Source organism: Stegostoma tigrinum, chromosome 3 (assembly GCF_030684315.1).
Source record: "Stegostoma tigrinum isolate sSteTig4 chromosome 3, sSteTig4.hap1, whole genome shotgun sequence".
Taxonomy (NCBI): Eukaryota; Metazoa; Chordata; class Chondrichthyes; order Orectolobiformes; family Stegostomatidae; genus Stegostoma; species Stegostoma tigrinum.
Genome location: NC_081356.1, coordinates 109,581,858 through 109,596,015, shown reverse-complemented (window position 1 = coordinate 109,596,015; position 14,158 = coordinate 109,581,858). Strand labels below are relative to the sequence as shown.

The 14,158-nt window shown below is 41.3% G+C and overlaps 1 protein-coding gene across 2 annotated transcripts in view; it reads right to left on the bottom strand.

The window, feature by feature from the left end:
- Window positions 1-6,298: 6,298 nt before the first annotated feature.
- The window catches only part of LOC125450280 (uncharacterized), a 33,439-nt gene continuing 25,579 nt past the window's right edge, over window positions 6,299-14,158 (bottom strand). For both annotated transcript variants that reach the window (XM_048526273.2, XM_059644826.1), the window contains exons 8-9: window positions 12,075-12,192; window positions 6,299-7,979 (exon numbers count right to left, since the gene is read on the bottom strand). In XM_048526273.2, coding sequence (XP_048382230.2) covers window positions 7,737-7,979; window positions 12,075-12,192 — 361 coding nt within the window. In that variant the 3' untranslated portion in view covers window positions 6,299-7,736. The remainder of the gene's footprint in view (window positions 7,980-12,074; window positions 12,193-14,158) is intronic.

Sequence of the window (14,158 nt, the reverse complement as noted above, 5' to 3'; positions counted from 1 at the left end):
CCCTGCCACTCAAATTAGTTTGAGTGTCTTGTGTTTTTTTTCTAAATTCTAATATGGGATATAGGTGTTAGCAAAGCCAGTATTTATTGCCCACAGCTAATTTCCCTTGAGAAGGTGATGGTAACCTGCCTTCCCAAAGCACCTCAAGTCCTTTAGGTGTTTGTACACCCTCTACATTTAGGAAGAGAGCTCTAGGAGTTTAACCCAGTGAGAATGAAGGAAAGGCAATACAGTTCTAAATCAGAAAATGCTCAGTTCTGAAGAAGAGGTATTCTGAATTTGAAATGCTAACTTTGGCTCTGTCTTCACAGATGCTACCAGATCTGCTGAGTTTCTCCAGCACTTTCTACATTAACTTCAGATTTCCGGTGTCTGCAGTATTTTGCTTTTATTACACTTCTAAATCAGGATGGTTTGTGGCTTGATAGGAACATTTTAGGTGATGGCGTTCCCATGTGTCAGTCATCTGTGTTCATCTCAGTGATAAAGGATGCAGGTTTGGAAGATGCCATCAAAGGGGCTTGGGTGAGCTGCTGCAGTACAAGTTTATTTGTTACACTCTGCTACCAGTATATATTGCTGGTAGAGGAAGTGAATATTTCAATTGGTACATGGGGTGATGGAATAACAGGCTAATTTATCTTGAAAGGTATTGAACTTTTCAAGTTTTATGGGAACTGCACTCAGCCAAGCAGGTAGGGTATATTCCATCATAATCCTGACTTTGGCCCTGTTGATGGTGGATAGTCTTTAGGGAATTGAGAGGTGAGTTAATTGGCTGCAGAGTTGCTAATTTTGGACCTGCTCTGATATGCCAGTTACAATTCTGTTTCTGGTCAATCGTAACTCTCAGAATGTTGTTAGTGGGGGACCCTGGGACGTTAGTGTCAGTAAATATCAAGGGGCGACAGTTAGATTCTGTCTTATTGGAGATGGTTGATGACTGACAACTGTGAGGCATGAATGTTATTTGCTATTTATCAACTCAAGCCTGAATAAAGTCTAGGTCTCTTTGCACATTGCTTCAGTTTCTGAGTTGTGTAATCATCAGCGAGCATCACCGCTTCTAATGGAGGGAAGGTGATGAATAAGACAGCGATGATTTGCCTCCAATGACCACAACCTATGCTAGGCATTGCTGCAAGTTTAATCCTTGCCATTAATCATCATGGTGTGTGAGCCATCTGGTAGCTTTTCTGTCACCATCCACATCCCTCGTAGGGAAATACAGGGTTTATTTAGTCTAGCATTGTAGAGGAAAACAGCTTTGTAGCCTAACAGGATGACACTCTTGTCTTAAACAAGATGTAGTTAATTATGTGATGACAACTGGGTACAAGTTACATTAATATGACAGACATTGGGTAACAGAGACTATGAGGAAGATCTAGATGGACTGCTTTACTTCTTGGCTAATCCTAAACTGATTTCTCTCGAGTTTGTGTTACATCCTTATATTATATTGCTCAACAGCATTAGCCTTTTTGTAGTTAGGTGGTAACGTGGTGGCAATGTCGCTACACTGTTAATCCATTACCCTGTGCACTTCAGCAGGAAGAATACAGGAGCTGATTATAATTTAAATGGGGAAAGGCTACAGAAAACTCCAGCACAGAAGGTTTTGGGGGTCAGGGGAAGCAGGGTCCTAGTGCATGAATCATGAAAAGCAGGCATCCAAGTTCAGCAGATAATAGGGAAGGGAATGAAGTATAAGAGTGAGGGTAAACATCAGATATTGCTGGAAAAAGCTCAGCATCAGTAGGCATTTCAGGTCTGGTGATCCCTCCCCAGAACTGATGGTAGCTGGGAAAACCTCAGTTTATATGCAGAAAACAGGGAGGGGGAATAAGGTAGGATGCAAACAATAGGATAGAGCCCGAAGAAAAGGAATTGATAACAATCTGGCAAGGTGGGGAATAGCTGTTCATGGAGACTGCTGGAGACTTGGGAATTCTAGCAAAGTAAACTTGTAGGTTCAGTCAGTAGTTAGGGAGGCAAATGCAACTTTGACATTTATTTTGCAAGGACTTGAATATAAACATAGCGATTTCTGAGGCTCTGTAAGGGTCTAGTCAGGCCACATTTGGAGCATTGCGTGTAGTTTTGGCCCCATATCTCAGGAAAGATGTACTGGCCCTGAAGCTGGTTCAGAGGAGGTTCACAAGCAAAGCTTAACATCTGAGGTATGTTTGAGGACTCTGGGTCGATGGAATTTAGAAAGGGGGGGCGGGGTTGAAAGTATCTAACTGACTAGAAAGGTTGATGAGGGTCGAGCTGTGGATGTGGTGTATATGGACTTCAGTAAGGCATTTGATAAGGTTCCCCATGGTAGGCTCATTCAGAAGGTCAGGAGGAATGGGATACAGGGGAACTTAGCTGCTTGGATAGAGAATTGGCTGGCCAACAGAAGACAGCGAGTGGTAGTAGTAGGAAAATATTCTGCCTGGAAGTCAGTGGTGAGTGGAGTTCCACAGGGCTCTGTCCTTGGGCCTCTACTGTTTGTAATTTTTATTAATGACTTGGACGAGGGAATTGAAGGATGGGTCAGCAAGTTTGCAGACGACACAAAGGTCGGAGGTGTCGTTGACAGTGTAGAGGGCTGTTGCAGGCTGCAGCGGGACATTGACAGGATGCAGAGATGGGCTGAGAGGCGGCAGATGGATTTCAACCTGGATAAATGCGAGGTGATGCATTTTGGAAGGTCGAATTTGAAAGCTGAGTACAGGATTAAGGATAGGATTCTTGGCAGCGTGGAGGAACAGAGGGATCTTGGTGTGCAGATACATAGATCCCTTAAAATGGCCACCCAAGTGGACAGGGTTGTTAAGAAGGCATATGGTGTTTTGGCTTTCATTAACAGGGGGATTGAGTTTAAGAGTCGTGAGATCTTGTTGCAGCTCTATAAAACTTTGGTTAGACCGCACTTGGAATACTGCGTCCAGTTCTGGGCGCCCTATTATAGGAAAGATGTGGATGCTTTGGAGAGGGTTCAGAGGAGGTTTACCAGGATGCTGCCTGGACTGGAGGGCTTATCTTATGAAGAGAGGTTGACTGAGCTCGGTCTCTTTTCATTGGAGAAAAGGAGGAGGAGAGGGGACCTAATTGAGGTATACAAAATAATGAGAGGCATAGATAGAGTTGATAGCCAGAGACTATTTCCCAGGGCGGAAATGGCTAGCACGAGGGGTCATAGTTTTAAGCTGGTTGGTGGAAAGTATAGAGGGGATGTCAGAGGCAGGTTCTTTACGCAGAGAGTTGTGAGAGCATGGAATGCGTTGCCAGCAGCAGTTGTGGAAGCAAGGTCATTGGGGTCATTTAAGAGACTGCTGGACATGTATATGGTCACAGAAATTTGAGGGTGCATACATGAGGATCAATGGTCGGCACAACATTGTGGGCTGAAGGGCCTGTTCTGTGCTGTACTGTTCTATGTTCTATGAAACTTACAGAATACTGAATGGCCTGGTCATAACAGATGTTTGGAAGATGCTTCCATTGGTAGGAGAGACTAGGACCTAAGGGCATAGCCTTAGAGTAAAGGGAAGACCTTTTAGAATAGAGATGAGAACGTTCTTCAGCCAGAATGGTGAATATACGGAATTCACTACCATAGAAGGCTGTGGAGGCTAGGTCATTGAGTATATTTAAGACAGTGGTAAATAGGTTCTTGACTGTCAAGAATAGGTTGAGGAACTTATCGGTCATGATTGAATGGCAGAACTGATGCGATGGCTGAATGACCTATTGAGTGACTAACTTGGGTAGTTTGTAATGGCAGGCTATGGGATAACAAGGCCTGGTGTGTGGGGTAGTGGGTTGGGCATGGGAGAGCTTACACCCTAAAATTATTGAATTTGATATCAAATTGAGAGGTCTGGAGGGTCCCCCTTGCAGAAAATGAGGAGTTGTTTTTCCAGCTGGTGTTGAGCTTCACTGGAACATTGCAGCAAGTCAGAGATAACAATATTGGCCAGGGAACAGGGTGGTGTGTCAAAGTGGCAGGCAATAGGTGGCTCAAGGACCATCAGCGGAACAGGAAAATTGACGTTTTGGGTGAGGACCCTTCTTCAGAATCCTCAGTTGAGGAAGGAAGTGGATATTTCAGAGGCTCCCTCGTCAAAGTAGGCCTCATCTGAACATATGCAACAGAGACAGAGGAACTGCGAGAACGGGACAGAGTCTCGAAAGTCGTCCTGAGCACCATTGTCAACAGGGACCTCAACCATGTCTGACACATCTTTGCCCTTTCCCAACCCCTCCCGCAACAGCGATAGGGTTCCCCTTGTCCTTACCTACCATCCCACCAGCATCCACATCCAGGAGATCATCAGATGCTATTATTGCCACCTCCAGCAAGATGCCACAACCAGACACGCACATTCCCCTTCCTCGTCTGCCTTCCACAGGGACCGTTGCCTTCAGGACAACTTGGTTCACTTTTCCTTCGCCCTAAACACCAGCTCCCAAGGCACCTTCCCTTGCAGACAGTGAAGGTGCAAAACCTGCCCATTTACCTCTTTCCTCCCCACTATCCAAGGGTGCAAACACCTTCCCGCTGAAGCAACTTCTTCTGAGGAAGGGTCACTGGACCCAAAACGTTAACCATTTTCTCCTGCACAGATGCTGCCACACCTGCTGAGCTTTTCCAGCAAGCTTTGTTTCTGCACCACCTCATTTTTTCCCTGCAGCCCAGTGGACTCAATATTGAGTTCAAAAATTTTAGAGCCGAAACTCTCATGTCCTAGTTCCCTACCCTACACACCATGCCTTGTTATCATATAGCCTGCCATGACACACTACCTATTGTTAGTCACTAAGAGTGTCCATTAAAACTATTCATCCTCCTAGCCAGATCGTCATGAATTCCTTTGGTTGATCCAACTACTCTTCTCTCTCTTTGGGCTCTATCTTATTGTTTACTCCCTACCCCAGTGTCCCCATGCACCCCAAACCCCCCCCCACCCCGCAGCGCACACCCGCCTGCCACCCCCCCCCCTCCATTTCAACGAATGTTTTCCCAGCCACCATCAGTTCTGAGGAAGGGTCACTGGACCCAAACGTTAACTGATTTTTCTTCACAGCTGCTGCCAGATCTGTTGAGCTTTTCCAGCATCTTGTTTTTTTTAAACCCCCTGCTGATTTACAGCATCTGCAGTTCTTTCGGATTTTATAAAAGTAAGTAGGGCTTGCTAAAGCTATACAAGGCACTAATCAGACCACAGCTGGAATACTATGAAAGATTTTGGGCCCCTTACCTACAAAAGATATACTAGCATTTCTGAAGTGTCCAGTTCTTAGGATCACTGGACATGAAACATTAACTCTAATTCTCTCCACAGAATCTTGGGGGACTTAACGGTATTAGGGTTAGATATGGAGAGAAAAGTGGAGTGGGGTTATTTGATCAGCCATGATAATGACAGCACACACTGAATTGACCAAATAGCCTACTTACACTCCTCGGTTTTAAGGTTACTGGGCTTCAAGAGCCCATCAAATGCAGTCATGTGGCATTGAGGTTCCTAGCGTTATAAAGCTCTATGAAATAGGAATGGAAATAAGGCATTCAGCCCATCTAGTGTATACGAAGTTTTCCTCAACCTTGAATACAGTTAACAACCCAGAATCTGTAGCCCTCTACAGTAAAGAATTCTACAGAAGCATGGCCTCTTATCCATTCAAATTCATGACCAGGAAGAAACCTCCTCAATGGTCAGCTTATTTGTAACCTCTGGCAGCAATTCGTGCAGGTTTTCTCCTGGTCTGTCACAATGCTTACACTCTCCACAACACCCTGTTCTCCAAATGTCTACTCTGGTGCATCAGCTCCAAGGTTAGCTCATTAGTGACATTGGAGTAGTCTGCCCTCAAAGATGAAAGGTTTCTTTTTGGTCCCATTCCTCTTAACAAAGAGGGGAAAATAAAATTAGTCCCTTTTCCTTAATTGAAGAATATAGTAACTCTAAACAGATGTTAGGAATAAGACCATAGGAGAGAAAAACTAGATTGCAGGACATACAAGGCTTTTGTATCAAATGGATTTTTCCCCCTAAAACAACCATGATTAGAAAAGGCAGTCTAGATACATTGCAGACCTAGTAGATCCAGCTTTGCATAAAGTGGCTTCATTCCAATACTACTAGAGGTAGGCTGCATTTTATATTTTCCTTCTGATAATGTGCTCTCATTTACTTGAAGCTTTCAGTTGTGTAATTGTGTATTTAAAATGATCTAACCGAATATTTCATACTGTAGGTGGACAAGGGACTGAAGATGTCAAAACATTTATGTAGTGAGCTTTTTCACATTTACCATCACAATTTTACACTTGTGTATCACAGAAACAAAACATTCAGGGTTCTCATGACAGTCTTATTATAAACTGCTATGAAGACTCCCAGTCTTCAGGTTCTGTCATTCAAAAGCTAACCTGCCACATGTGCCATGGTCACGTTCATGTTCACATTCAACTATGACAAATGTTACAAATGCATCAATCTTTTCTACACTAAATGTTCACACATACACATTTGAGAATCATTAGCGATCTCGACTGGAAACCATGACTGATTTGTCAGCTCCTCCACCAAAAGTTCCTGAGCCTAATTGTAGTGAAGTTCAGTTAACTGATCAGTCAGGAATTGGAACGTTTGCCCTTCCTGGTCTGTATGGCTTAGGTGCTCATGTATAATGTAAAAAAAACAGTACTACTAGTGCATATTGCCTGTCTGTTGTCATTTAAAGTATCACCTTTAAAATTCCATGGCACATTTATAAGTACATCACCAAAATGAACTAAAAACAATGCATTCTTGCTCCTAACCAGAGCACGAATGCTTGAAGTTTGCTAAATATTACATTTTATAAAAGAAAATGTGCTTCCGCTTCATCACATTTCATGGGCAGTCAGGTGAAAATTTCTGTCACAGTTCAAGGAAAGAAAAATATATAACATTTTTCTGGAATATGCAAACTCCCCTACAGCAAGATGATGCTAGCAGCACAAATTCATTTATCTTAAGCATGATCACCTTGAATTTCTGAACAAGAAGTATTATTCATTGTATTATCAAACTGCTTTGTGTTTTACATGTCAAGTTGGCAAACAATAATTTATAATGGAACAAAATTGAGATAAGAGTACAGATCAGCCGTCATTTAACTGAATGGTGGAGCAGGTTCAAATGGCTGAGTGACTATTGTCTATTCTGCTCTGTGTAATTTGCAATACATGATTATATATTTATAGTTAAAATCCTTCCAAAGTCAAAACCCTCTTGAATCAGCATTCACAAAATCTTTTGAACAAATATGCTGTAAATACAAGTCAAAATTGCTTGGGAATACAGAACTTCAGTATTGCTGAAAAGGGATACAAGTTGGCAAAGATTTTTACCTTCCACTCGGTTACTCAGTGAAAAGTTTCAGCTACACATCGGTTTTCAGCAATATACATATAAAAATGCTTGTCTGGAATGAAAAGGTCACATTACTTTTAAATAAGCAGTTATATAGACTAGCTAGAGTGTAAGTGGTATGAAATTTCTGTTCTAGAATTAGTAACATTTTAACACCAATATTATAATAAATATTGATTGGCCAAATACCCAATAAATCAAACATAAAAATCCTAAAACAATTACATATATTCTTAAAAAGTGACATGGCATGAACTTTGAATCTTTGTATAGATGAATCATCTGATTTGGAAGAAAGTTAAAATTGCAACAATCTGTTTAGCAGACACGTGGCCTGCTATAGATGGTCTTCAATGCAAGTAATAGTTTAATAACTGGTGTGCACAATGCGGTAATTACTGGCAGGCTATAGTAGTGAAAGTAAAAGGAAATATCGTGAACTTTAATTATTCCGAAGATATTCAGTATTCCACGGGTTGTTGGAGGAAGGCATCGAAATCGCCAGTAGGTAACAATGTCATGGTAGCAGCGAAGATCATGACCAGTTATTGCTAAATCAGCCTGAAATTATACAACACATGTTGATTAGTGATCATCATTACAGCTTCTAAAAAGATAATCTCCCAATTTTGCAGAGGCAAGGTGATTTCCATGGGGTAATTTAATGGCTGTGTTATAGGTTTTTAGGACCTAACAGTGCAGATTTGTGAAATTAACAAGGTCACCGAATCTGGCCTAACTGTAGCCTAAGGATACTTTACAGATGTAATTGTCCTGTTTATTCTATCAACTAAAAATGAAATGCATACGAACTCAAACCTGGAGATCACTAAAATGCCATTGCAACTATGTTGAACTGAGGACCGCATTTCTGACACTTCTAGTCAGTCACATTTTCTTACTAGATTCTGGTAAGAAGGACCAAAGTCTTCATCACAACAACTGGATAATCAACAAATTCAAAAATCCAAAATCAACAGGTGCTTTAAGTTAAAACAGTGCTTGGTTCAAGTTAACATCAAACCCAGTTTTATGGTCATGCCAGTCAGGCAAAGAAAACAGCATTAAATGAGGCCTAACCAGCAATTAAACGGATAAACCTTAAACAGTGATTTTCAAGATCCTCCCAGAATTTGGGCAGGTATACTGATATTTGGTAAGGCATTCCAGGGCAGAGCGATTCACTTGGTCAGCATCCCTGTTACTAGACTTATTATCCGCTCTCTACAAGACAGGTTCGATACAGCGGATCCACAGGACATTGCAGCAATTCGCCATGCTTTTTTACAGATTGCATTTCCAATGTTTATGTTCAATACCACAGAAGTGGTAATGACACGGGAAATCCAGTGACTCCAAGCTCTCCAAATCATTCAACATCTTGACTTTGCTGTATATTATTATGTCATTATCAATGTGCCAGAATCCTGAAACAGTATGAGATCATTGCGGGAGCATAGTGGCAGTCTCTGAATAAAGAGGTGCCAATTTAAGACTGAGAGGAGTAGGAATTTCTTCTTAAGGTTGATAGAACAATTCCTTGGCACAGACAGCTATATAGGCAGAGTCCTCATGTTTATTTGATCAGAAGGGAAATCAAAGATTATGGGGATAACGCAGGAAAATGGACATGAAGAATGTCGGATCAGCCATGATCCTATCGGGTGGCAGAGCAGGCTCGAGGAGCCAAGCAGCCTACTCCAGTTCCTATTTTTGATGGCCTTCAGGAAATATACCACCAGCTTATAAGAACAACTGGAATGAGCAGCCTTACCCACATTACCCAGATCTTGAGAACAAGAGATCAGGTCACGGGCATATGTAGGGCTAGAAATTTGTCAAAAAGAGGGGGAAGAAACCAGTATATTTGAGAAATAAATTCTTATTGCAGTGAACACAACAGCCTCATGGTATCATTGCTGGACTGTTAATCTAGAGACCCAAGTAATGTTCTGGAGACCTGGGTTCAAATACCACAATGGCAGTTGGTGGAATTTGAATTCAATAAAAATCTAGAATCAAGAGTCCAATGATGACTGTGAAACCATAATTGATTGTCAGGAAAACCATCTCATTTTTGATTTGATTTATTATTGTCATATGTACCCAAGTACAGTGAAAAACGGTGTGCAGTACAGGCAGATCATAGGGTGATTGAACAGAGCAAGGAATGCAAATAAGGCTGCAAAGAAGGTGCACTAAAAGCAAGATCAACATTAGACTTGAAATCTGCCTCACTAAAGGTGCTTTACAGAAGGAAACTGCCACCTTATCTGGTCTGGCCTACATGTGACTCTGGACCCACAGCAATGTGATCAATTGCCTCTGGTATAGGCAATAAATGTTGGCCAGCCAGCACCCTCGTCCTTTGAATTTTAAAAAAAATTCAGAGTTTAAAGGGTTTTAGGAGGCCTGGAAGTGAGGTGGAATGGAGAGAGTAGCATGTTGGAGCAGACACCAAATAGTTCAGCTCAAGAACAAACAAGGCACGGAGGCTGCACACCATGTAGTTCAGTAGAGGTAGGCTGAAAAAAATCAGAAGCACAAGGATGCAGATGGGGAAATGTTACAAGATATTTGTATACTTGTGTCAGATTTCAGAGGAAGCCGGGTCAATGGCAGTCTCACAACACAATCCAGGATAAAGTAAATTATAAGTAATAAACCAGGACTCCCAGCACTGTGTGAACAAGAAAAAAAAAGTGAATGCGTACCGTATTGAGAATATTTATTCGTGTACTTACTAAAACAATTTTCAGATTCCTTAAAGAAATTCATTGAATGTTATTATACTCTTTCGGTTTGTAAATTCATTTCATTCTGTAGAGATCACAATGCAAGTGACCAAAATTGGAACAAAGATTGAGCCCAGGCACAGAACTGCGCAAATCAAATCCTTCAGCAGTGCTTCTCCCCTTTTTCTAAGGTACTGTTCTGCACCATGCACCTTAATTAGACTGAAGCAGTTGGTGCTACTGTGCAAAAACTAAACTTGTAGCTCATTTAATCTCACTGCCACAATCTAAAAATAGTACTTTTTTGCATCACTTGATTTCTGTGTTACTTTTTCCCCCCGCAGTTGCGTGGGCCTGTATGTAGCTTTAATGTTACCAGCCTTAGCTTCCTCTCAAATCATGTTACTTGCTGTTATTATTGGTTGTCTCCAATCTTTTGGAATCAATGCTGACTCCTCTTCTTGGGAAAAACTCATTAAAAAAAAAAATGTACTGTTTTAATGTAAAAACTACCAAAAAATAAAACCAAAAGCTGCATTTTCTAAAATGACACAACCCCCAAAGATTCAAGTAGCAAGAGATACAGAAGGCTGTCAGTTGTGTTGTATCTTCACAAAATCCATATTCAGAGAAGTGTCTTATCTGGCTTTCCAGAAATAATATGGATTTTGTGAGGGTACAATTATTCATGAGATATTTTCGAAAGGTATTCCAGTAAATATATTTATTACATATACACAGAAGGTAATCCTTGTGGCATACTGCAAAGATATTTTACTGATAGCATAAACACGTCATTTACATCAGCTAAAAATGAAATTCATAAGAACTCAAACCATGGAGATCACCAAATTCTACAGAAGGAGCAGCAAATGTGCATTATGAATTAGAATGCAGTGATCTAGAAATAATTAAAAAAGAGCTATTCATTTTTTCCTTTCAGTAAATAAGTGTTCTCAAAAGAGGACAAAGTCAGATGGAGTTCCTGATTTATTAATTATTCAATGGTAAGGCCCTGAGAAGTATTGCTGAACAAAGAAACATTGGAGGATTGCAGGTTCATAGTTCCTTGAATGTGGAGTCACAGGTAGATAGGATAGTGAAGACAGCATTTGATATGCTCACCTTTATTGGTCAGTGCATCGAGAATAAGAGTTGGGGAGGTCATGTTGTGGCTATACAGGACATTGGTTACACCACTTTTGGAATACTGTATGCAATTCTGGTCTCCCTGTTAGAGGAAGGATGTTGTGAAACTTGAAAGGGTTCAGAAAAGACTTAGAATGTTGCCAGGGTTGAAGGGTTTGAGCTATAGGAGAGATTGAATAGACTGGGGCTATTTTCCTTCGAGTGTCGGAGGGCGAGGGGTGACCTTAAAGGTTTATAATATCATGAGGGGCATGGATAGTATAAATAGACAAGGCCTTTTCCCCAGGGTACGGGAGAGTCCAAAACTAGAGGGCATCGGTTTAATGTGAGAGGGAAAATATTTAAAAAGGGACCTAAGAAGCAACTTTTCATGTAGAGGGTGGTGCGTGTATGAAATAAGCTGCCAGAGGAAGAGGTGGCAGCTGGTAATATTTCAACATTTTAAAGGTATCTGGATGGGTATATGAATAGGAAGGGTTTAGAGGGAATTGGACCAAGTGCTGGCAAGTGGGAATAGATTTTTTTGGATATTTGGTTGGTGTGGACAAGTCGAACTGAAGGTTCTGTTTCTGTGCTGTTTATCTCAGACTCTATGATAGTAGATTCAAAGGCCATTAATGAGCTTTTCTTGCTCTGACTTTTATTAGGTCACTATGTTTGTTGGTCTCAAACATTCATTGGAAGAAAAGTGCAGATAATATCATGCTAGAATTTAATTTTTAAGTTAGGGATATGAGTTAAAGCTTAAGATGCAATAAACCATGTCCCTCACCAGTTCTTCTAACAATGTGTACACTGTTCCCTCAATTGCACGTTCCAGATGGTGTGCAGCAACCAGCAGCTTTATCATAAGAAACGTCCAGGATGCAGTAACCACCAGCAGAGTCAACCTATTTAAGAGAGACAATACACTTATTATACATGGCAGTAACATGAATGGTTTTATTAAAAGACTGTATTGGTTTTATGCCACTCAATGTCAAGATGGCAGGAGAATAGCTGCACAGCATTTGGGCTCCTGCCTGGAGCTCATCTGCTCTGCCTGCTCTCACTTTTTTTTTTCCTTACTTTAATCTATGCTCCTTCTGTGGAAATGTTTGTGCAGCATGGATGAAACCAGTGCAGAGAAGAGCAACCCCAGCATAAATTCTTGATCTCGTAAGGAATTAAGGGCTATGGGGAGAGTGCAGGTAAGTGGAGTTGAAATGTCCATCAGCCATGATTTAAATGGTGGAGTGGACTCGATAGGCCGAATGGCCTTACTTCCTCTCCTATGTCTTATGGTCTTAGGATGGGAGTCGAGCCATAGCCGGGGTGAGCGAGTGAGCACGTGAGCACAATATGCAGAGAGGGGTCTCCCAGCATCTGCTGTGGAGACGAGAACAGGCAGCCCAAGGCAGCTGCAGCGACAGCAGGCAGCCCCAGATCGAGTTCAGCATGGACTCGAGGAGAGGCCTGGCGTGGATTGCTTGAAGGGCTGTAATTGTTTCTTCATTTTTCTAATTTATTCCTAAGTACAAAAGCGTACCTGGGTGCACAAAGATGGTGCCAAAAGTGGCAACTTTGTAAACATTTCACTACACTCAGGCGTATGTGACAATGAGCCCAATTCTAATAATCTGAAGGTTTTAGAAAGGCTCAGAGAAGATTAAAAGAATGGTTCATAGAATCTCCACACGTGGAAGCAAGCCATTTGGTCCACCAAGTCCACACCATTCAGGGATAAGGAATTTCAGTTACGTAGAAAAACTCAAATCATGATGGGTTTGGACAGAACGCATTGAGAGAAAATGTTCCAGATTTAAGGTAAATAAAACAAAGTGAGAGACTCAGCAGATCTGGTACATCCGTATAGAAATGCCAACAGAGTTAACATTAAGTCCAATGAGACTGTCCTTAAAAGTCAGTTAGGTTTCAAAATCAGCTCCTCTTAGCACAGATATTGCCAGATCTACTGAGTTGCTCCAGCACTTTTGATTTTATTTCAGATTTCCAGCAACTGCGTTATTTTGCCGAGATTTTAAGATAGTCTGCGAAAGAAATGGCTACATGGGGAAAAAGTTAATGCAGCAAGTGGTTAGGGTTTGACATACAGTACCTGAGATTGTGACAAGGCAGGGTTACCAGAGATTTTCAAAAGGCAATTGGCTTATTATTTGCAAAGGAAAGAACTGCAGAGCTACAAGATAGATGGAAGGAAGTTGCAATGGGTGAACTTAGCCTTTACAGGACCAACATGTACACAAACATGAATGGCCTCCTTCTGTGCTGTAAATATTCTAAGATAAAAAGAGAATAAAACTAGGGAAAATAAACAAGGGAAATCTAGCTAAGGACAAAAAGAAGCTGACAATAAGAGCTTCTTTGAATATACGAAAAGGAAGAGACAGGTCAAAGCGAATGGAGGCCCCCTAGAACACTAACCTCTGTCAATTTTGGGAAACTAGGAAATGGCAGATATGGCAGTTAAACAGATATTTTGCATCAGTCTTTATGGTGGAAGATACTTTAAAGATCTGATTAATGCTAAAGAAAATGGGTAAGGAAATAAGTACTATCGCCATGACTGCAGAAGTAGTACGAGACAAACTAATGGGACTAAAGGCAAATGAGTCTCCTAGCCCTGACAGTTTGTAACATAGGATCCTAAAAGAGGTAGTGACAAAGATAGTGGTTGTAGTTTTCCAAAAATCCTAGAATTCTGGCAACGTACTAGCGGATTGGAAAACTGCTAATCTGTCACCTCTATTCAAAAAAGGGAGAGAGAGACAAAAAGTGGTTAACTACAGGCTGATTTGCCTATCATCTATTGTTGGGAAAGGTACTGGAATCAATTAAGGAATTAGTAGCACAACA